General features: G+C 37.6%; 1 protein-coding gene across 1 annotated transcript in view; it reads right to left on the minus strand.

Moving 5' to 3' along the window:
• myo6a (myosin VIa) overlaps nucleotides 1-21,688 on the minus strand; it is a 71,700-nt gene that overhangs the window by 17,946 nt on the left and 32,066 nt on the right. Inside the window, exons 3-19 of the mRNA XM_016237576.1 lie at nucleotides 20,450-20,519; nucleotides 20,265-20,338; nucleotides 18,777-18,906; nucleotides 16,889-16,994; nucleotides 16,707-16,762; nucleotides 16,501-16,598; nucleotides 13,950-14,114; nucleotides 13,227-13,307; nucleotides 12,227-12,235; nucleotides 6,367-6,547; nucleotides 5,214-5,358; nucleotides 4,976-5,133; nucleotides 4,744-4,835; nucleotides 3,416-3,488; nucleotides 3,124-3,251; nucleotides 2,942-3,037; nucleotides 1,178-1,348 (exon numbers count right to left, since the gene is read on the minus strand). Of these exons, the coding sequence (XP_016093062.1) occupies nucleotides 1,178-1,348; nucleotides 2,942-3,037; nucleotides 3,124-3,251; nucleotides 3,416-3,488; nucleotides 4,744-4,835; nucleotides 4,976-5,133; nucleotides 5,214-5,358; nucleotides 6,367-6,547; nucleotides 12,227-12,235; nucleotides 13,227-13,307; nucleotides 13,950-14,114; nucleotides 16,501-16,598; nucleotides 16,707-16,762; nucleotides 16,889-16,994; nucleotides 18,777-18,906; nucleotides 20,265-20,338; nucleotides 20,450-20,519 (1,833 nt within the window). The remainder of the gene's footprint in view (nucleotides 1-1,177; nucleotides 1,349-2,941; nucleotides 3,038-3,123; nucleotides 3,252-3,415; nucleotides 3,489-4,743; nucleotides 4,836-4,975; nucleotides 5,134-5,213; nucleotides 5,359-6,366; nucleotides 6,548-12,226; nucleotides 12,236-13,226; nucleotides 13,308-13,949; nucleotides 14,115-16,500; nucleotides 16,599-16,706; nucleotides 16,763-16,888; nucleotides 16,995-18,776; nucleotides 18,907-20,264; nucleotides 20,339-20,449; nucleotides 20,520-21,688) is intronic.

Below are 21,688 nucleotides of genomic sequence, written 5' to 3' on the forward strand. Positions count from 1 at the left end.
TTTGGAGCGGTAAAATAGCGTTATAGTGAGGTAGATATGTGGGGGCGTGTTAGAATGAGGCATTTTAGGTAAACGTGACTGACTCTTAACTTTTATAAAGAATATCTCTTTGGATTTGAGGCTTTAGTCTTTGGAACTTTACAGATCTTCTTTATGCACCAAGAGCTTGTAACACTCCAAAGAGAAAGGAAAAATTGAAATCGCATCATATGACCCCTTTAAAATGAGACCAATGGGACCAATCACCACAGATTAGCGTCACGCAAAGGAGGGGTTTGGAAAAATGAATCGTTGAGCGAATCGTTTGGGAGTCGTTGAGCAAGTAAGGTAAAAATAAATGCATATTATAAGACAATGAAAGTGTTTTTTGAGCTTGTTGGGGACTCCCAAAACCAAAATATTAACCTTTCATTACCCACAATAGGGGCACATTAATACAGTACAATTCCATACAATCTTAAGATGAATCATGAATCTTTTCCTTTATTAAACAGGCTGCAAACAAACGGGGAGACTGCAAGTTCCAAATACTCAAGACATGTTTTATTCAATATGAATTGAAACTGTTTTCTGTACTAATATATCTAGTATAGGCCTATCAATATTGGATTGTACTGATACAATAATATTGTTTTTAAAGAAATGCATGCAAGAGATTATTGTGGTGATACTTGTCAATTCTCTGTATTGAATGTGCTAAATAATGATCTTAGTTTTTCTGCTCTGACAGGACAGCCCAGAGAGAAGAGTTTATGCCGAATTAATTGCCAGATAATATGTAATCAAAATAGAATATGCACACTTCCATCTACATCATAAACACCATAAAGCAAACACTGTCATAATTCATCAATAGTAGATCACAAGCAATTGATTATACACAGCAGTAGCTACTCATTGATTGTGAACTGCTCCGAAAGCGCAAAAATTGTGCAACAGCGCCACGTTTTGACTTTGAATGTGCAGTGCACTTGTTCCTTTAATCAAATAACAGTCTTCTGAAGTTTATTAGTCACATTAGGCTGTATCACAATTCCTGTTTTTCCGTCCCCAACACTTCTTAAATGGGAATGAAGGCCTATGTTAGATGTGTTTTTAATACTTTTTAAGAAACCGCAGGAAGCCTGCTTATTTCCCCCCTCGAACAGCTGTCAGACTAAGTGATTTTGAGACTGACCTTGAATTTGTTGCCTACACTGATGAAGCTCAGTTTGCCGGCCTTCTGCTTGGTGTCTTTGGAGTGGTTGGAGTTCTCGAAGAGCTCTCCGATGAATTTGTCCTTCGACTCGCTCACCAGACTCGCCAAGGAAGTGTGAAGAGCATCGTTATTCTTCTCCACAAACCGAGTCTGAAAAAGAGTGGGGAAAATGTCCACATCACATAAAACTAAACTTTAAATTCCTTCTCTAGAAAGCAGATGAATTTAAGGTTTGGTTCAAAATGCAGCAATCAGACTCGGTTCACTCCACAGGCTGCTAATTGACTCACTGGCCCGGATGATAGTTTGGCATGTTGAGATTATTAACTGAACCGTTAACGCCTCCTTGTGTCAGATCCAAAATATACCAACAGCCATGTCAATGGACGCTACACAATTTGTTTGCCATTATGGTTTTCAATCACCTGTTTCATTATGGAAAGGGTTATTATAGCTTTCTTCTTTTTTTATATATTTCCGTTTAGTTTTATTTAGTTATCTATCTTCAGCAATGGACTTGTTGGTTACAATGTCGTTTTTTTGTTTCATGCATCCATTTTTATTTAATTTAATTTAGTTTTAGTATTCAAAGATAAAGCAGAAATTGAGAAATCAACAGAATATGACCGTTATTTATATCAAAAATATTTTAAAGCCTTCTTTACACTCTTATGGAGGCACAGAAGCTGCATCTGGAATAGATGCCACAATGGGAGATATTTTTTACATTTAAAATCAAATTTATATGAGCTCAGTATATCTGCCACTTTTTGATTCTTGAGCATTGTCAACAAAAAACTAAAACTGCACTGACTGAAATAGGCACCTATATCATTCCTGGTTAAAAAATAAAAAATAAAAAGATTTGAGAGAAAAACAGCAACTTAATAAGTTAAAAGGACTTGTTTCCACCACTGAATAAAAATATTGCGTTATATTGAGTTATAAAGTCGAAATTGCGAGATATAAGGTCAAATTTGTGGCAATTCTGACTTTTTCTCACAATTCTGACTTTATTTCTCAGAATTGCGAGTTAATTTCTCACAATTATGACTTTTTAACTCGCAATTGCAAGTTTATATCACGCAATTCTGAGAAAAAAAAAAAGAATTGTGAGATAAAAAGTCACAATTACCTTTTTTATTTTTTATTCAAAGGCGAAAACGGACTTCCATAATCAACTTTAGGCAACAGAATCAAAGTGATCAATTTCTGACAAACAGCTTTTTCTCCAAAAAGGTTTTGTTTGCAGCCAAATACTTTGGGGATAAAGCAGTTAATGAGTCGAGTTGATAAACACATTTTGAAGGGGGAAAAAAAAAAGTTATTTTTTGAGGAAACTATGATACTTTTTTTTCAGGATTCTTTGTTTAATAGAAAGTTCAAAATAGCATTTATTTGAAATAGAAATCTTTTGCATTATTAAAAATGTTTTACTGTCACTTTTGATCAGTTTAATGTTTAATTAAATGCTGGTCAAACCATTAGGCGACATAGATCTCTTGGAGGTAGTCTATTTAACAAGCTATTTTAATTTAGAAATCAGCAAAAATTGAGAGAGCATTGATAAATCCTCATCTGGCGAGGGAGATTAATGTATTTTGAACTGAAGCAGAAGTACTGACGCCCAATTTGTGACTCTTTTAGGGTAATTTAGAATGTTTCCATTGAATTAATCAAACAAAACAAATACTGAAGATCTGAAAACGCCTTGTTTTCTCCCTAAATGCAGTGTTGGTGTACCGTTTCATAGCAGACTGCTCCAGCAAAGTGTCTTATGATGAAGCCCTCGTCGTCTCTGACGTTCCTGTGCACTGTCAGCTTGGACTTTCTGGGAACCTGCGGGACGGTGAAAGATTTGAAGAATGAAGCCACTTAACTAGAGTGAGCCGCTGAAATGAGATTTAGAGTAAAGCGTGGCTCACAGTCAGGCGGAAATGGTCCTTGTGTTTGCCGTGGACGGTTTCAGTGAAGTGCTGGTCGCTGGGTTGAGGTAGCCGGTTCTCTTCATCCAAGATATCCAAGACGCCAACTAACTTCGCCTCCACCAAGTCTGAACAGGAGAAGATGCAAAGGCAGATTCATTCAATCATCAAGCTGCCAGAAGTTTCTGCATTCTGATTTATTTCGGTGTATAGAAGGGTGCAGATATCATTTTTGCACCCTATATGCCCAATCAAATCAGTGTAGTGTAGTCATGTTTAATGAGAAACAGACCTATACAGTCCTGATTATCAACGTAATGGACCTCATTGACCCCCAGACCTTCTCTTTGATACAATTCCTGCTCCTGTTAACCAGACACAAACAACAGACATAATATCAGTCGGGTTCATGCCTTACAATGGCCAATTCAACAGCCTAACAAAGACACTTAGCTTTTTTTTATTATTATTATTTCAGCACCAAAACATCTGGTTTAGATGAACTTGTCCTTGAAAAAAAATTTGACTTACAGAAAAACGCAGTTAACTTTAAGTGAATTTGCCACAATACAAAAATACATGTAATATTGTGTAAAAAATGACACGATGAATGAAAGAATTAATAATTTCATAGAAAGTTTTTTTTTTGCTTTACTAAATAGCTATATGCCTGTTTCCACCACTAAAACAAATGAATAAGGTAACTGCAACTTTATATCATGCAATTCTAACTTTATAACAAGCGATTGTTGATATAATCTCACAACTGCGAGAAAAAAAAGTAATTAATTGGTGTAAACTGGCTTCCATAAGTGGCTATACTGTATATGTGTTGAATTTGATTCTGTATTATCTATTTCATGGTGTTTTTTATGTTGTTTAATTTGATGAACAATATAAGTGAACTGTTGATTTCTACTGTATGTTGATAAATGAGTTGATATACACATTTTGAAAATACTGCACCTGAATATGCTTAAGGAAAAAAATCCAATTATTATTATCATTATTATAAAAAAAAAAAGTAACACTTTACAATAAGGTTCATTAGTTAAACATTAGTTAATGTATTAACTAACATGAACTAACCATGAGCAATATATTTGTTACTGTATTTACTAATCTACGCTCACGTTAGGTAATAAAAATACAGATGTTCATTGTTAGTTCATGTTAGTTCACAGTGCATTAACTAATGTTAACAAGATTTTAATAATGTATTAGTAAATGTTGAAATTAACATTAACAAAGATTAATAAACGCTGTATAAGTGCAGTTCATTATTAGTTCATGTTAACTAATGTAGTTAACTAATGCACCTTATTGTAAAGTGTTACCAAAAAAAACAACAACAGTTGTGTTGCTTCATATTTTGTGGAAACACGTACGTTTTTCCAGGATTCTTTGCTCAATAGAAAGTTGAAAAGAACGGCACTTATTTGAAATAGAAATCTTTTGTAATATAATGTGTTTACTGTAGTAATGGCAAAGACTGTAAGATGGCAAAGACATCTGAAAAGGGCAGTAAATTCTGACTGATGAGCTGCATCTGAAGCTGCAGTAAATGAGCTGATTTACACACACACACACACACACACACACGTCAGCTGAAAGACTCACTTCTTTGAGAATGCGCTCATTGAAGAACTGCTGGAGTTTCTCATTACAGTAGTTAATGCAGAACTGCTCAAAACTGTTGTGCTCGAAATACTCTGAGGAAAAGGAAGACAAAAACGAGAGTTTGGTATAAGCAGGAGTCAGGGTTCGGTTGGTTGAATGACCAGTTACATGACATTTACGGCTCAAAAAAGTGTGTGGGAAAGTGTATTCATGAGCATAGACGGTCTCGTACCAAAGCCAGCGATGTCCAGCACACCGATGAAGTGAGCAGACGAGTCGAAGGGGAAGCACTGGTTGATCCTGGTGACCACGTGATCGAAGAGACGGCTGTAGATGGCTTTAGCCAGAGCATCACGAGCACTGCTGGCCTGCTCCACCTTCAGAGGAACCCTACAGAAGACAACAAGCTGAATGGCTATCCACTGGCCTCTCAGTTCAGCTGCTCTTCAGAAGGCATGAGCGGCTCTTACTTGATGGCTGTGCCTTTAGCGCCCCCTGCAGTGGTGTGCATGACTCTGGTGGTCAGACTGACCCTCAGATCTTCCTCATCCAGACCCAACAGCTCCGCACAGAACTCTAACGGCTGACTGCACGTCTTCTTCAAGACACAGCCACCTGAAACACACACACACATGAACACCAGTCAGTAAATATGAACATTTCCATGTTATTTTTCTTCTTCATTTTCATCAACATGTGGTATATAACTAAGCTAACGGCTCATGTGGACTTATGCTTATGGAAAGGGAAATGTTATGCGATTTACGCTCGGCGCTGAATAATGGCTTTATTATTGTTTAAGCCTATATGTAAAAGCATATGTTAATTGCTTTCTAAAACCATTCTCAGACGAATTTCATTTCTATCATGATAGCGACTCATTGATTTGTAGTTTTATATTTACATAGTAATGTTACACAGGTTCAATAAATCAAACCCTTAAAGAAATGTATTTGTATTATAAAAAATAGGCAATGTATTATTTAGTCCCTTTATTAAACCGTTGTTGTGTGAACAGTTGAGATGTCCTCTTAAAGGTTTTACTATCTCTGTGGAAACATTTGGTAACACCAGTGTTATTTTATAATAATGTGTCATTTATATACTACTATAGTACATATTATCAATATGGTCAATAAGCTATTCATTTTACATTTTCAGATTTCACTTTTAGTTGTAATGTTATGTGCTTTTTTAAATTAATATTTAGCTTTAGTTTGAACTTAAATGTAAATTAGAAATGTTGCCTTTCAGTTTACATTTTTTAAGCTCAAGGTTTTCATCTTTCATCTTTTATTTCTTTTTATTTCAATGAACAAACATTATATTTTTTTGTTTTAGATATCACTAATCCACGTCTAGCTTGTGCCTCTATGTAAAATATAATGTCAACATTTTTTAATATACTCACATCAGCATATTTTGTCTAACTGGTAACTAACCAATTTTTCTCCAAACTAAACAGTTGGATATAAATGTATAAATCCTCCAAGTTTGTAGATAGGCTGGATTATTTTCACTGTCATCATCTTTAAATGAATAATCACACAAGTTGTTGGCAAGAGTATTTTAATTGTTAGCACCAAATCAGTGTGTGTTTAGTAACTGAAGCTCTCCGTTTACCTGAGGTGCTTCCAGCCTCCTCGAAATCAATGTTTCCGAGGTGCAACACCCCAGCCACCACCCTGAACATGTTGAGCTTCTCCGTGTCATCCAGACCGATCTTCTTCATGGCCACACACATTCTGTTAAAGTCGGCATGATCGTCCAGTAGAGGGTCTTTTAGAGGACCTGCCTTCAGATGCTAAGGAGCAACGACCAAGTTAGACTCAGAAGAGAAACCTGTGAGTTCATCCAGGAGCCTGACTGCTAAAAAAAACTCAGCACAGCAACTGCAATCAATTTATTTCCAAGTTTTGTTACTCAGTACTACATAACCTAAAGCATACGTGCAGCACAAAACAATCTTCACGTGTGCTTGCAGAACATTTCATTTGCAAACTACTAGCATTAATAGGGATCTGCACATCAAGATTTTATAGCATAACTGAACTCCAATTCAGACACAGGAAAAAGCTTGTGTAATATTGCATGGCTGCATCTTTATTTCCAAGTTTTGTTACTCAGTACTACATAACCTAAAGCATACGTTCAGCACAAAACAATCTTCACGTGTGCTTGCAGAACATTTCATTTGCAAACTACTAGCATTAATAGGGATCTGCACATCAAGATTTTATAGCATAACTGAACTCCAATTCAGACACAGGAAAAAGCTTGTGTAATATTGCATGGCTGCATCTTTGGTGAGAAATTAGTATAGCTGAAACAGCCAGGGCTATGTTTTCCAAAATCATTGGAAGCTTAAGTTGATCATAGCTTCATTGGTGGTAATGGGTCTACGATGTACTTAGGCTTACGATGCTTTTGGGAAAAGAAGCCCTGACCCGTTCATGAGCATGTCATTTTGACCATGTAGTGTATCAAGCAGCTTCATCAGTTTGATGGTGGGGAACACAATCATTCAAATATATCCACAACGCTACATCGTGAAACTCATGATATGGCATGGCTCACTTTTGGGGGGTTTTCCACTGGGTACAGTACCTGGTACTTTTTTCAGTACCATTACCAAAATGTGACGTGTAAACCCTGCTGATCACTGATTGGCCGGAGAGAATCATCACTACCTGCATCATTGAACTTGCGACACCAGACCCGCTAGATTTAAATCAGCACAGCCAGCGAATGATCGAATGCAACTTTTTTGAACGAACGCAACTGTTTTTTTTTAACAACCAAAAAATGGCTGTTTCGTGGTCTGTTGAGGAAGTACAGACATTCCTCTCGATGACAGCCGAGGAGTGGATTTAGCGAGAGCTTGATGGGGCGATGCGTATAATCCCGCCCACTCTAAAGCAGTACTAAACTGCAGTGGAAACGCGAGCCGAGCCGTTAGTTGGGCCAATCCAACGCTCTCCATTGACTTTGTATTGCGGGAAGCTGCCTCCTTGTCATTTCTGATTTACAACAAGAAACAGAACAATGCTTAAAAGCTGCTGTGACACGATGTACAGTAAACAGCTGTTACCTGTAGCAGAAGAACCGCTTCTCAATATTATTAACTTGTCGTTATCTTTAGGTCACGTCCCAAAACCATTCAAGCTGGCGATTATTAAGCCTCTTATTAAGAAACCACAACTAGATCCTAATGAATTGGCTAATTACAGACCCATTTCAAATCTTCCGTTTATGTCTAAAATTGTAGAAAAAGTTTTGTCTGCTCAATTGTGCTTCTTCTGCAAAAAATTATCTCTATGAAGAATTTCAGGTTTCAGGCACCACCATAGCACAGACACTGCACTTGTTAAAATTACTAATGACTTGCTTCTTGCGTCAGACCATGATGACACTCAACTAAATATCTCAACGAGACCAGATGAAACTTCAAAATTATCTAAGCTAACAGAGTGTGTTAAAAATGTAAAAGATTGGATGACCAATAATTTTCTCCTATTGAATTCGGATAAGACAGTGATATTACTTATTGGACCTCGGGCGAGATCCCAATTCGTCAGTCACTGACGTAACGTAGAACGTGACTGACTGAATGGGAAAGCTAGTTCATGCATTCATGACCTCTAGACTGGACTATTGTAATGCACTGCTAGCTGGTTGTCCTGCATATTCAATAATCAAGCTACAGGTAGTCCAAAATGCAGCGGCTAGAGTCCTTACCAGGTAAAGAAAATATGATCATATTACCCCAATTTTACAGTCTCTGCATTGGCTACCTATCAAGTTCCATATCAGTTACAAAATATTATTACTTACAGTACCTAAAAGGGCCTTAATGGTTTAGCGCCTGTGTACCTAACTAGCCTTTTACCACCTTCTACCACAATCCATCACACTCCCTAAGGTCGCAAAACTCTGGACTTTTGGTAGTACCTAGGATAGCAAAGTCCACTAAAGGAGGTAGAGCTTTTTCGCATTTGGCTCTCAAACTCTGGAATAGCCTTCCTGATAACGTTCGGGGTTCAGGCACACTCTCTCTGTTTAAATCTAGATTAAAGACACATCTCTTTGGCCAAGCATTCAAATAATGCATCTCATAATCTTGTACTGCAGTTATATCTGATCAAATGCACATTATTATTCCTTAGCTTGGGTTGAACAAATCATTTTTGCTTGGTTGGAACAGCAGCTACGCTAATTATGTCTCTATTTGTTTCTCTGTTTCTGCCATTGACATCCCGTGGTAACTAGGAATTACACAAGCTTCAGTCTGGATCCAGCCCTTACAAAGACCTGAGATGACCGAACACCTGAGAAGAGATGATGCCAACTCCTCAGAGGACCTCAGATGATGCCAACCCTGAAACAACAAAAACTACCAAATTTTGCTACAAGTTTGATTGCAACATCTAATCATTGCTGTTAATAATGTTCATCGTCTGTTTGATTACGTCATTAACCGAATTTTACCGTACATTTCTGCCATTTGTACATCAATTTGACAGTCATAGTCACTGATAAGCTACTACTAAATATATTGTAGAAACGTAATTTTCTGTAAAGCTGCTTTGCAACGATTTGTTTCGCGAAAAGCGCTATTCAATTAAACTTGAATTGAATTGAATTAAAAAACCCTTTATAAGCTCTCGACCCAAAAAAATCGAGCATTTAAGGACACAAATAGTTGTAGATGTCGGGGTATTTCACGTTGGGCCATTCAGTTGGATCATTTCTCAAACAAAAGGAAGGTTAGGAAAAGGGGCACTGACATTTAAAATTTAAAATTTAGTTTCTCAATATATCTCCTCCTCTCAGGTTCACATAGGTTGGTGAAATAATCCTTTGACATGGTTAAAAATAATGAATGTTTCCTGTAGCCAATTACGGTTTCATCTAGTGGGCGTAGTTCACAGAGTAATGTGACGCGTCGCGCTTTACTTTTGAGTTCCTAAACGCTTGTTTTTTTGGGGTCGACAGCTTATAAAAACTTAGTTCTGGGTTTTTTAGCTTGTTTACTGTACACCTTGTCACACAGCAGCTTTTAGGCATTGTTCTGTTTTGTTGTTATAAGTCAGAAATGACAAGGAGGCAGCTTCCCGCAATACAAAGTCAATGGAGAGCGTTGGATTGTTTCCCCCCCCGGTGTGGGCGTGGTTTTCAACTTATGATGCGTGTCGCTCTGTCTCTATAGACTCCACGTCAGTGACCTCAGGTTGTAAACTCAGATGTACCGGAGGTAAAGTTGTCACTAATATGCTGTTGTTCAGTTTCTCTAATGGTTGGTGAAATAATCCTTTGACATGGTTAAAAATAATGAATGTTTCCTGTAGCCAATTACGGTTTCATCTAGTGGGCGTAGTTCACAGAGTAATGTGACGCGTCGCGCTTTACTTTTGAGTTCCTAAACGCTTGTTTTTTTGGGGTCGACAGCTTATAAAAACTTAGTTCTGGGTTTTTTAGCTTGTTTACTGTACACCTTGTCACACAGCAGCTTTTAGGCATTGTTCTGTTTTGTTGTTATAAGTCAGAAATGACAAGGAGGCAGCTTCCCGCAATACAAAGTCAATGGAGAGCGTTGGATTGTTTCCCCCCCCGGTGTGGGCGTGGTTTTCAACTTATGATGCGTGTCGCTCTGTCTCTATAGACTCCACGTCAGTGACCTCAGGTTGTAAACTCAGATGTACCGGAGGTAAAGTTGTCACTAATATGCTGTTGTTCAGTTTCTCTAATATAACTGTAGACAACCTTAATTACATTAAAGTTTCCTGTATTCTTATGCATTCTTTGCATCTTGCTTTAAGTCCTTGTAGCTGTATGCCACCACTGTTGTTCTGCGAAAATTCACAGGCAACATCCATCAGGAATCTGCACAATCAGAACAGTGACCGCACTTTTAGTCTTCCGGTTGAAATGCGCAGGAATGCTGTGCTTTTTGAAATTTCTCTGACCACATATAGAAGCTCTCAGATTTCTGAGCTGGTCGGTTTGTTGTCAGCTCAAACATGCAGCTTTCTATTGACTTTGGAGTGATGCGCATCAAATAACAAAGGGTCTCGCAAACCGGTTTGTTAAGCCACAGGGGCTGAGGCACTGTGTTCATATCATTGTGATAGAAAATGTAATTTTATAGTTGAGCTTTCATTTTATTATGATTTTTTAAGACTCGAGTACAATCTTACACAGAAACTTTGCCATTAGCCTATATGTTCATACTTGTATTTTTATTCAATTTACTGAAAGATATAAAATGAGGTAAGATTTCAGGTCATAGTAGTTCATCTAAGAAAAAAAGGAATATGGTAGGTGCATGTAGGTTTTCGACAGTCTTTGATGTCTGATACTCCACCCTCTTATATTGTAAAGTGCACTTGTTGTCCTCAACATTTTCCCATGTGAACTTTATTTAGTCAATCCACTGACGACAATGATGATCTTGACCCTGGTGTCGTACACATATCTCAACATCAAGACACTGCAGAATCTAGATATAACCTCATTAATTTCTTAATTTATCCAAGTGCAGCAGTGATATGTTGGAAGGATTTCTCACTGTTCACTTCTCATCATAAACTGTGTGTGAATTGGGACTTGTTTCTTTTGTGGTGACAGCCACAGATAAACTCTATTACTACTATCATGACTTTCACAAAATTCTCTCATAAGTCCTCATAACAATCACGAGTTTGATGCAACCGTGTGGATATTTTTAAATGGCAGAGACTTTGCATCCCCCAGATGCCTGATAAAACTGAGCCAAAACTATTGTCAATAAATCGATAAGTTGCTGGCATTTTGTTCAAAAACACTTGAAAGGAAGCTGAAGGTATTTTGGTACACAAATGCAGAGGCTAAAGAGAAATGTGTCTTATGAGAGGAGCAGATAATGCTAATGGACACAAAAACTGCCAGTATAGCAAGAGTGTCACTCAATGTGGTGGATTTTAAAATAGCACTAGCAGCCTGCTGTAATACTACTACCACTATTTGTGACAAAAACAGCAATATTAAGAGAACAATATCCCATTACCTTAGGAAAAGCCAAAACAGTGGAAGGGAATGACAGTTTCGCTCCCAAGAAATGAAAGTAAACTCCCCATTTTTTACAAGATCTGGGTCAAATATATTTCATATGCTTTTTTCAAGTGTTGCATGGAAATAGCATGAGAATGTTACAATATTAGATATAACTTCATACAGACAGAGTTCATATAACAGTTTTTTGCTTTCTTTTTAAGGAAAGCACAGATTTGGTGAAATTAACTAGTGCTGAAACCAAAATATTCCTTTAGGTTTGTTAACTATAAGAGACCGATTGAATTAAATGAAACCACTTTCCATGCAATACACAAGTCCACAATAAGTATAACAAACCATGAAATGCACTGGACCCAGGTCATGTATTTATATGACAAAAGGAGAGAAGAAAAGCAAAGCCCCTCTGACTGCACAGCACACATATATTCACCTTCTCATCCTTTGATGTATCAGATACACACAAACACACAACCACAGACAATGAGGTTACACATGATTAGTGCAGTGATTAGATTAGTATGAACATAATCATGCTTGAATTACACACAATATACGGTCATTAACAAAAGGCCTAGTATCTGAGAATTAAAATCAAGCCATAGACCAGCAACCAAACACAAGTGTAGACGCTTGCAAAGGACAAGATATATCACTCATGCTGAATCAATGCTGCCATTAAACCAGAACCACGTCCACCAGTGACCCTTGACTGACCCTTCAAAGACCAATCACCTACTGTTCCATAATCCAAAACATATACATATATAAAAAAAAACCTTTGTATAAAATATGATATATGTACAAATCCCTCTGTTAAAACCGGAATAAATGTAAACAGGAATAAAACGAATGAAACTGGATTTGTGCAGGAGAAAAAAAAACTCATTTTGAGAAAACGGCCTTTGTACAGGCACAAATTGATAAACTGCAATAAAATAAACACCTAAGTCTATTTTGAGTGTTTTCTTTCCAGTAGCCTGAAACAACAGTTTAATCTCAAATCTCAAAATTGACCAATGCATGATAAAACAATGTGGTAACGCTTTAGGGACCAATTCTCATGCTTAACTAGTTGCTTATTAGCCTGCATATTACTATCATATTGGCTGTTTATTAGTGCTTATAAAGCACATATTCTGCATGAGCATATTCTACATCCCTAATCCTACCCAATACCTAAACTTAACAACTACCTTACTAACTACTAAGCAGCAGCAAATTAGGAGTTTATTGAGGGAAAAGTCGTAGTTAATGGTTTATTAATAGCAAGAATTGGACCTTAAAATAAAGTGTGACCAACAATGTTTCTGCCTGTAAAACATCAGCTTCCTGATGTCCATAATCAATTCTTCCCCACCCAAACTAACAAAAACAAATTGGTGGCAGTCTCTCAGATTATACAGAGAAGGAATTGGAAATAAATGCATTACCTCTGGACTCTTGCGGTTTTGAGGTATCAGCTTGTCTGAATCCTTGGTAGAAAAGTACCTTGTGCATCCTCGACTTAGATACTGGATTAAACAGAAAGTGTATACAAGAAATGTTCAGTAAAAGAACACCTTTGAAAGAACACCTGGCAGACAGTCAAGGATTACTCTACTTAGTATAATTTTACATTTTTCAACACTTTGGATGATCACACACTCAACCTGAATTGAAACCAGTGCTCCAATTGATCGACAACCGATCACTATCGGCCGATAATCGCTTTGGGATGTTTAAAATGCACTGCATGATCAAACATTTAGGTGAGATAAATATATATTTTTGAAAAATGTCTAAAAAATGCTTCCCTCCACCCCTCAAATGATAATAATAAGAAAAAAAATCTCCTCTCACAAGAGTCACCTATAAGAGGGAACCCCCCCCCATTTTCAAAAATGAAATTTTTGAATAAATGTATAAATGATTGGAGTATTACTAAAAATAATTCTACATGATAAAAGGAAGGCTTTAAAAAGATCGGTATCGGTGATCGTATCGGCAGATACTGCTCAAAAATCCTGATCGGAGCACCCCTAATTGAAACATGTCAAAGTAAATGACAGGGTGCTTGTTAATGTCTTTACTGAGACTGTGAAATCACTCCCTGGCTATTCTACAGAGGTGAAAGTGTAGTGTAAGTGTATGTGTCAGTCTGTGAGTTCACAAACCCTGAAGCAGTCTGGAGAGCTGAGGTGGAACTTCTCCTTGATGTCTTCAGGAGCTCCAGCGCACAGCCTGTAGAAGATGTGATAGTTCCTCTCCTCCTGGCCCTGCGTGCAGATACGGGACTTCTCCAGCAGGTAATGGGACACGAAACCACCTACTACTGCATTCTGGAAAACAAATCAGCACTACGTTCAAATAAACATGTAACTAGTTAATGTACAAATCCACACATCAGCATCACTACTCGTCACATTAATTACAACAACTGCAACATCATATGGAGTTGCACTCTGTGTACAACATAACAACAAACTTAGTTTAGGGACCAATTCTCACTATTAAAGTGCACCTATCATGCCCCTTACATACAAGATGTAATATATATTTAATAATAATAAGTCTCAGGAGTCCCCAGAATGTGTCTGTTAAGTTTCAGCTCAAAATACCCCACAGATCATGAATTATATCATTTTGAAAATGCTTATTTTGAGTGGAAGCAGAAACAGGCTGTTTTAGTGCATGTCTCTTTAAACGCAAATGCCCCCTTTTCCAGAATAGGGCTGCCTTTACAGTTCGTCCCTCAGATATACTCTGCTAAAAAACATGTGATTGTTATTGATTATCATGTCTATTGCTCTGAAATCATGCTTTTTAAAGCCATATCAGTTTAAAGTTTTGATCTCCGGTTTTCTTTCATGTCTTATTGCACTTAAAGGCACAATATGTAAGATTTTTTTATTAAAATATCCAAAAACCACTAGAACAGTGTTATATATTTTGCTGACTTGTGTACTTACATTATCCCAAATGTTTAGAAGAATGTTTAAATCCAGAGAAATAAGCCATTTTAACTAGTGACGCGGACCGTGTCCATAGTGTCATTGTGTCGCCTGCCAATGACGTCATACACCCTCGATTTCCTCGATAAAACAGCGCTGCTTTACCCCACATACGCACGACCGGAAGGAGCGGAAGCGGTCGACTGTGGCATAATAAAAGCTCTGCTGCTTTCGAGCCGTGTGTCACGCTCGTTCAGTGGCCTCATTTCGCTTCAACGGCTTTCAGCCTCACCCTGCTTCATTCTACTACATTAATAAATCATTAGCTCATCCATGAACATGATTTCTGCCCGAGTCCTGTCAGATTGCATCGGCTGTGGGGATGAAGACCACAACTCCCATGATTCCACACTCAGTCACGCGTCATCAAACTATGCCTTTGTTTCTTTGTTTGTTTTGAATATGCGCCCTCTAGCTGCGAAAATGACATATTGTGCCTTTAAAAGTCAAATACACACAAGTTTATGTTATAAACATGCAGAAGTTACAAAAACACAGTTGGTTATGTCTGTGAAGGTAAACAGCTGGGAAAGAAATCACGTTTATAATAGATATGCGTGTTAAGAAGATATTTCTTGCTTGAATGCTGCTTTTAAATTGTCTAGCGTGAAGATAAACATGGCGGATTGTGTGCCGCGGCTTACTCAGGACGGGGTCTATGCTAATACAGCAGTGTCCGTCAACGGATGTGGGCAGGGCTGGTAAAATGTGACGTCACATTTTACGGATTCTGAGAATGGCTTGTTCTGAGACAATGCTTATGATTTATGATGATTAAAAAAAAGGAGCGGGTGGATTTTTATCATTATAGGGTGGTTGTGTACACACACTGCAACACACAATTATCTAACAACATATAAAAGTGAATTTTGCATAATAGGTGCCCTTTAACTAGTTGCTTATTGCATATAACTAGCTTATTGGATATTTATTGGTACGCATATGGCACACATTAATATCTTATTCTGCATGATCATATTTCAGATCCTTTAATCCTACTTAATAAACTAGCTTGCTAACTATTGATAAGCAGTAATTAGGCAAAAGTTGTAGTTAATAGTAAGTTAATAGTGAGATTTCATCCCAAAACTAAAGTGTGACCAAACTCAAAACAAAAGTTATTTGTGGATGTTTCTGAACAGTAATTTTGGGTGTGTATTGTGTACAACTGTTTGCTGTGTATCCGCTGTGTCTTTACTCTCTAGCTGTATTGATTACAGATGGAGAGGCTAATGAGGGATGACATGATCGATCCTGGGAGTGGTTGTTGCTGTATTTATGTCTCCTGAAGCTTGGACTCATGGGATCCCTGCTTTCATGGTGTCCTTGACGTAGAGCTGGCATAATGTAACCATAGTGCTGTACACATGGTGATCGGTACACTAGACAATTGTTGTAGATACTATGTTTAATGCTGATTCATTTGTGATCTTGGTTGGTGCTTTGTTTATTTTGGCTCCTATTTTCCCAACCGTTGTTGTAGTTGGAGCATGATAGAGAGTGGGTGCCCTTTTCTTTATATATGCGAGTGTTTTCTCTTGGGTTTGATAGTTAGGGAGGGAAGCTTTTTGTCATTTTATTTATTGCGGGGCCTCCAGGGATCTTTCTGTCATGGGTGTTTTTGTAATACTCATTGATAAGCTTAAATTGTACATTGTTATTTAAAAAGCTTCACAGTTTTGTGTTTGTGGTGAGGCTTTTGTACAAAACACACCTTTTCATTAAAGTGAATCTCCACAAACTTCCCAAAGCGACTGCTGTTGTTGTTTCGGACAGTTTTGGCATTTCCAAACGCCTCGAGCAGTGGGTTTGCTAGAAACAAACAGAAAATAGTTGTTATTTTCTATAACTTGCATTACTGTAGTTACAGTATAGTGGAGTACAAATTTATATTAGTATAGTAAAGTCCTTCAAACGTACCTTCAACTATTCTTTCATCAATGTCTTGACCTGTACCATAAGATGTAGTTAAGTACCTGTGAGAGGAAAGCGTAACCGAATAAAACAAGTACAGAATAAAGGATTATGCAGATGTGCTTATAGCCTTATAATATTAACTTTTTATTAATAATTCAGTATATAATATGGAGACCTTTCTATACCTGAGAACAAACTTGGTGTTTTCGGTTTTTCCGGCTCCTGACTCTCCCGACACAATGATGGACTGACTCATCTTTAACACCTTCATGTCACGATAAGCTTTATCCGCTAAATATAACAAATAAAAACATTAAAAAATACAAATATATACATGGAATATTAACATTTATACAAGCTAATAGTACAGGTGCATCTCAATAAATTAGAATGTCATGGAAAAGTTCATTTATTTCAGTAATTCAACTCAAATTGTGAAACTTGTGTATTAAATAAATTCAATGCACACAGACTGAAGTAGTTTAAGTCTTTGGTTCTTTTAATTGTGATGATTTTGGCTCACATTTAACAAAAACCCACCAATTCACTATCTCAACAAATTAGAATACTTCATAAGACCAATAAAAAAACATTTTTAGTGAATTGTTGGCCTTCTGGAAAGTATGTTCATTTACTGTACATGTACTCAATACTTGGTAGGGGCTCCTTTTGCTTTAATTACTGCCTCAATTCGGCGTGGCATGGAGGTGATCAGTTTGTGGCACTGCTGAGGTGGTATGGAAGCCCAGGTTTCTTTGACAGTGGCCTTCAGCTCATCTGCATTTTTTGGTCTCTTGTTTCTCATTTTCCTCTTGACAATACCCCATAGATTCTCTATGGGGTTCAGGTCTGGTGAGTTTGCTGGCCAGTCAAGCACACCAACACCATGGTCATTTAACCAACTTTTGGTGCTTTTGGCAGTGTGGGCAGGTGCCAAATCCTGCTGGAAAATGAAATCAGCATCTTCAAAAAGCTGGTCAGCAGAAGGAAGCATGAAGTGCTCCAAAATTTCTTGGTAAACGGGTGCAGTGACGTTGGTTTTCAAAAAACACAATGGACCAACACCAGCAGATGACATTGCACCCCAAATCATCACATACTGTGGAAACTTAACACTGGACTTCAAGCAACTTGGGCTATGAGCTTCTCCACCCTTCCTCCAGACTCTAGGACCTTGGTTTCCAAATTAAATACAAAACTTGCTCTCATCTGAAAAGAGGACTTTGGACCACTGGGCAACAGTCCAGTTCTTCTTCTCCTTAGCCCAGGTAAGACGCCTCTGACGTTGTTTGTGGTTCAGGAGTGGCTTAACAAGAGGAATACGTCAACTGTAGCCAAATTCCTTGACACGTCTGTGTGTGGTGGCTCTTGATGCCTTGACCCCAGCCTCAGTCCATTCCTTGTGAAGTTCACTCAAATTCTTGAATCGATTTTGCGTGACAATTCTCATAAGGCTGATGTTCTCTCGGTTGGTTGTGCATCTTTTTCTTCCACACTTTTTCCTTCCACTCAACTTTCTGTTAACATGCTTGGATACAGCACTCTGTGAACAGCCAGCTTCTTTGGCAATGAATGTTTGTGGCTTACCCTCCTTGTGAAGGGTGTCAATGATGGTCTTCTGGACAACTGTCAGATCAGCAGTCTTCCCCATGATTGTGTAGCCTAGTGAACCAAACTGAGAGACCATTTTGAAGGCTCAGGAAACCTTTGCAGGTGTTTTGAGTTGGTTAGCTGATTGGCATGTCACCATATACTAATTTGTTGAGATGGTGGTAGTGAATAGGTGGGTTTTTGTTAAATGTGAGCCAAAATCACCACAATTAAAAGAACCAAAGACTTAAACTACTTCAGTCTGTGTGCATTGAATTTATTTAATACATGAGTTTCACAATTTGAATTGAATTACTGAAATAAATTAACTTTACCATGACATTCTAATTTATTGAGATGCACCTGTATATATTTTTGTACATGACTGAGAAGCCTTAATTTCACTGCCTCTGCATTACGTTTAGCATATACGTAGGCCCACCCACATAAACGGCCCATGCCTTTTCTTGCAGCCTTGCTTACCAATTGCATAGACGTGAGGAGGCAGCGTGCCCAGCGACCGGCCGTGGTACTGTTTAATGGTCTCTGGAGAATACAGCTTGGGAATCTCAAAATATGGATTCACAGCAATCAGGATGTTGGCAACAAACGTCTGCAACACAAAGCAAGCAGCAGGAAAGCACCCAATGAATGCATTTTTATTTTTTGGCAGAGAACCGTTTTCAGATAAAAAAAAAAAAAAGAAATAAAAAATGGCAAGTCCTTTATTTTTTTTTACTATTGATTGACTGATTGATTGAGGCTTTTTTCTTCATTATGATAACAGGACTGTTCTATCATCTTGTCATTTTTTACTTTAAAAATCTTTAAAAGTTAATTTTAACATAGAAATTAAACATTTCAATCTTTGCATCAAATTGTACTCAAAAAGAAATAATTATCCTAAAAACACTTTTGAATGGTAGTGTATTTTTTTATAAATTAACAATGCAAAAAAATTAATAATTAATTAAAAATAGCATTTATTGGCCTATTTATGCAAATATACCGTTTTTTTTTACTCATTTAATAAATTTACTATAAAGCAACTATGTCTTCAAAAAGCTGAAGCGGTCTTATGGTGACACTAAAGGCCTGGGTATATTTGAGCCTAGGTTTTTCAGTTTTTTTGCATACTGCTTAGTTTCACACACTTTTAAAGTATACTCTATTCACCACACGTCTAGATGATGTATGTGCAAAACACAGAGAACCTTTCAATTTGATCGTTGAATCACTTGAACATTCAATGCTGTTCACAAACAAATCCATGTAAAGAGAAAAATCGGGCAGCACACGGACATCAGCGGACTGTGCGGATTATTAAAATTACTTTTCATAACAAGAAAACAAGAAAATTATACTGTGGGCTCAAGTACAGTGGCCGAGAGAGATCAATGCTCTGCAACTTAAAGGGTTAGTTCACCCAAAAATGAAAATTAGTCCATAAATTACTCACCCCTCTGACATTCTTCTTTACAAATCCTCGTTTTGTTCTTCTAATTAGTGTCCGCTGTTTTGTTTTGATCTCTCCGCTGCGCTTCCGCGTTCTTCTGAGCGGCGCATGCGCAAACCCGACCTCCTTACGTCATCCGCCCGGAACAGCTTCCGTGTACAACAGTGAGCGCAAGCTACATTAAAGTGATTATTACATTTTGAATATGGATATTTTTCTTACAAAAACGCATCAATTCACTACAGAAGGCCTTTGTTCACCCCCCAGAGCCGTGTGAGACTTTTCTTATGGATGGGCACTTTTTATTTAACTTCTTTTGGACTGATGCATGCAACACCCGCTGAGTGCCATGAAACAGCTTGAAAGATCAAAGACAATTTTTTATATAACTCCGACTGGATTCGTCTGAAAGAAGAAAGTCATATACACCTAGGATGTAGTAATTTATGGGCTAATTTTCATTTTTTGGACATACAGAATCTTCAAGACAACATTTGCAACAGAAAAATACTCACATAAATCTTATCTTTACTGTAGCGCACACGGACATTATTTAGTAGCGTGGCTTCATTCAAGTACATCAGTGAGCCTGTAACACACACACACACACACACACACACACAAACAGATGAAATCATTAGTCAGTGCTGTCATTTTATCCAACACATAACATGAAGATCTCAAACACAGTAACACTTACAGTTGTCCTCCACATGTTTGTTGACATCATCTTCAGCAGGGAAGACTTGATTGACAGGAGCTTGAAAATTCTGGAACACAATTACTTTAATGTTAAACGTACAGCATGCTGAAAACATGACAACTTGTGTTAGTTACATGCTTTACTCATCCTCATGTCTTTCCAAACAAAAAACTCCTGTTCATTTTCAAAACTCAAATGAAGATATTATAATATATGTAACGCAACATGAGAGACCCTCTACTGAAAGTGCACTGCTTCAGTTTTAACAGTGAAAGATGCAAGTGGCTAAGTACTTGACAACTGTTTTATGATAGCAATGTTAAACAACAGTAATATCCAGTGATCTAAATTTTATTTTTATTTTTTTTAATTTCACTATTTTGAATTAAATATCGCAGGCTATTATTATAGGCCCCCCAACAATTTTAATTAGTGCTGTCAAATGATTAATCGCATCCAAAATCAAAGTTTTTGTTTACATAATACAGTGGTGTGAAAAGTGTTGGCCCCCTTCTAGATTTCTTATTTTTTTGCATGTTTGTCACACTTTAATGTTTCAGATCATCAAACAAATTTTAATATTAGTCAAAGATAACATAAGTAAACACAACATGCAGTTTTTAAATGAAGGTTTTTATTATTAAGGGAAAACAAAATCCAAAACTACATGGCCCTGTGTGAAGAAGTGTTTGCCCCCCTGTTAAAACTGTGGTTTATCACACCTGAGTTCAGTTTCTCTAGCCACACCCAGGCCTGATTACTGCCACACCTGTTCGCAATCAAGAAATCTCTTAAATAGGACCTGCCTGACAAAGTGAAGTAGACCAAAAGATCCTCAAAAGCTAGAGATCATGCAGAAATTCAGAAACAAATGAGAAAGAAAGTAATTGAGATCTATCAGTCTGGAAAAGGTTATAAAGCCATTTCTAAAGCTTTGGGACTCCAGCGAACCACAGTGAGAGCCATTATTCACAAATGGCAAAAACATGGAACAGTGGAGAACCTTCCCAGGAGTGGCCGGCCGACCCAAATTACCCCAAGAGCACAGCGACGACTCATCCAAGAGGTCACAAAAGACCCCACAACAACATCCAAAGAACTGCAGGCAAGAACTGCATTGCCTCAGTTAAGGTCAGTGTTCATGACTCCACCATAAGAAAGAGACTGGGCAAAAATGGTCTGCATGGCTGCATGGCAAGACGAAAACCGCTGCTGAGCAAAAAGAACATAAAGGCT

The sequence above is a fragment of the Sinocyclocheilus grahami genome, unplaced genomic scaffold (assembly GCF_001515645.1).
Source record: "Sinocyclocheilus grahami isolate Dianchi unplaced genomic scaffold, SAMN03320097.WGS_v1.1 scaffold519.1, whole genome shotgun sequence".
Taxonomy (NCBI): Eukaryota; Metazoa; Chordata; class Actinopteri; order Cypriniformes; family Cyprinidae; genus Sinocyclocheilus; species Sinocyclocheilus grahami.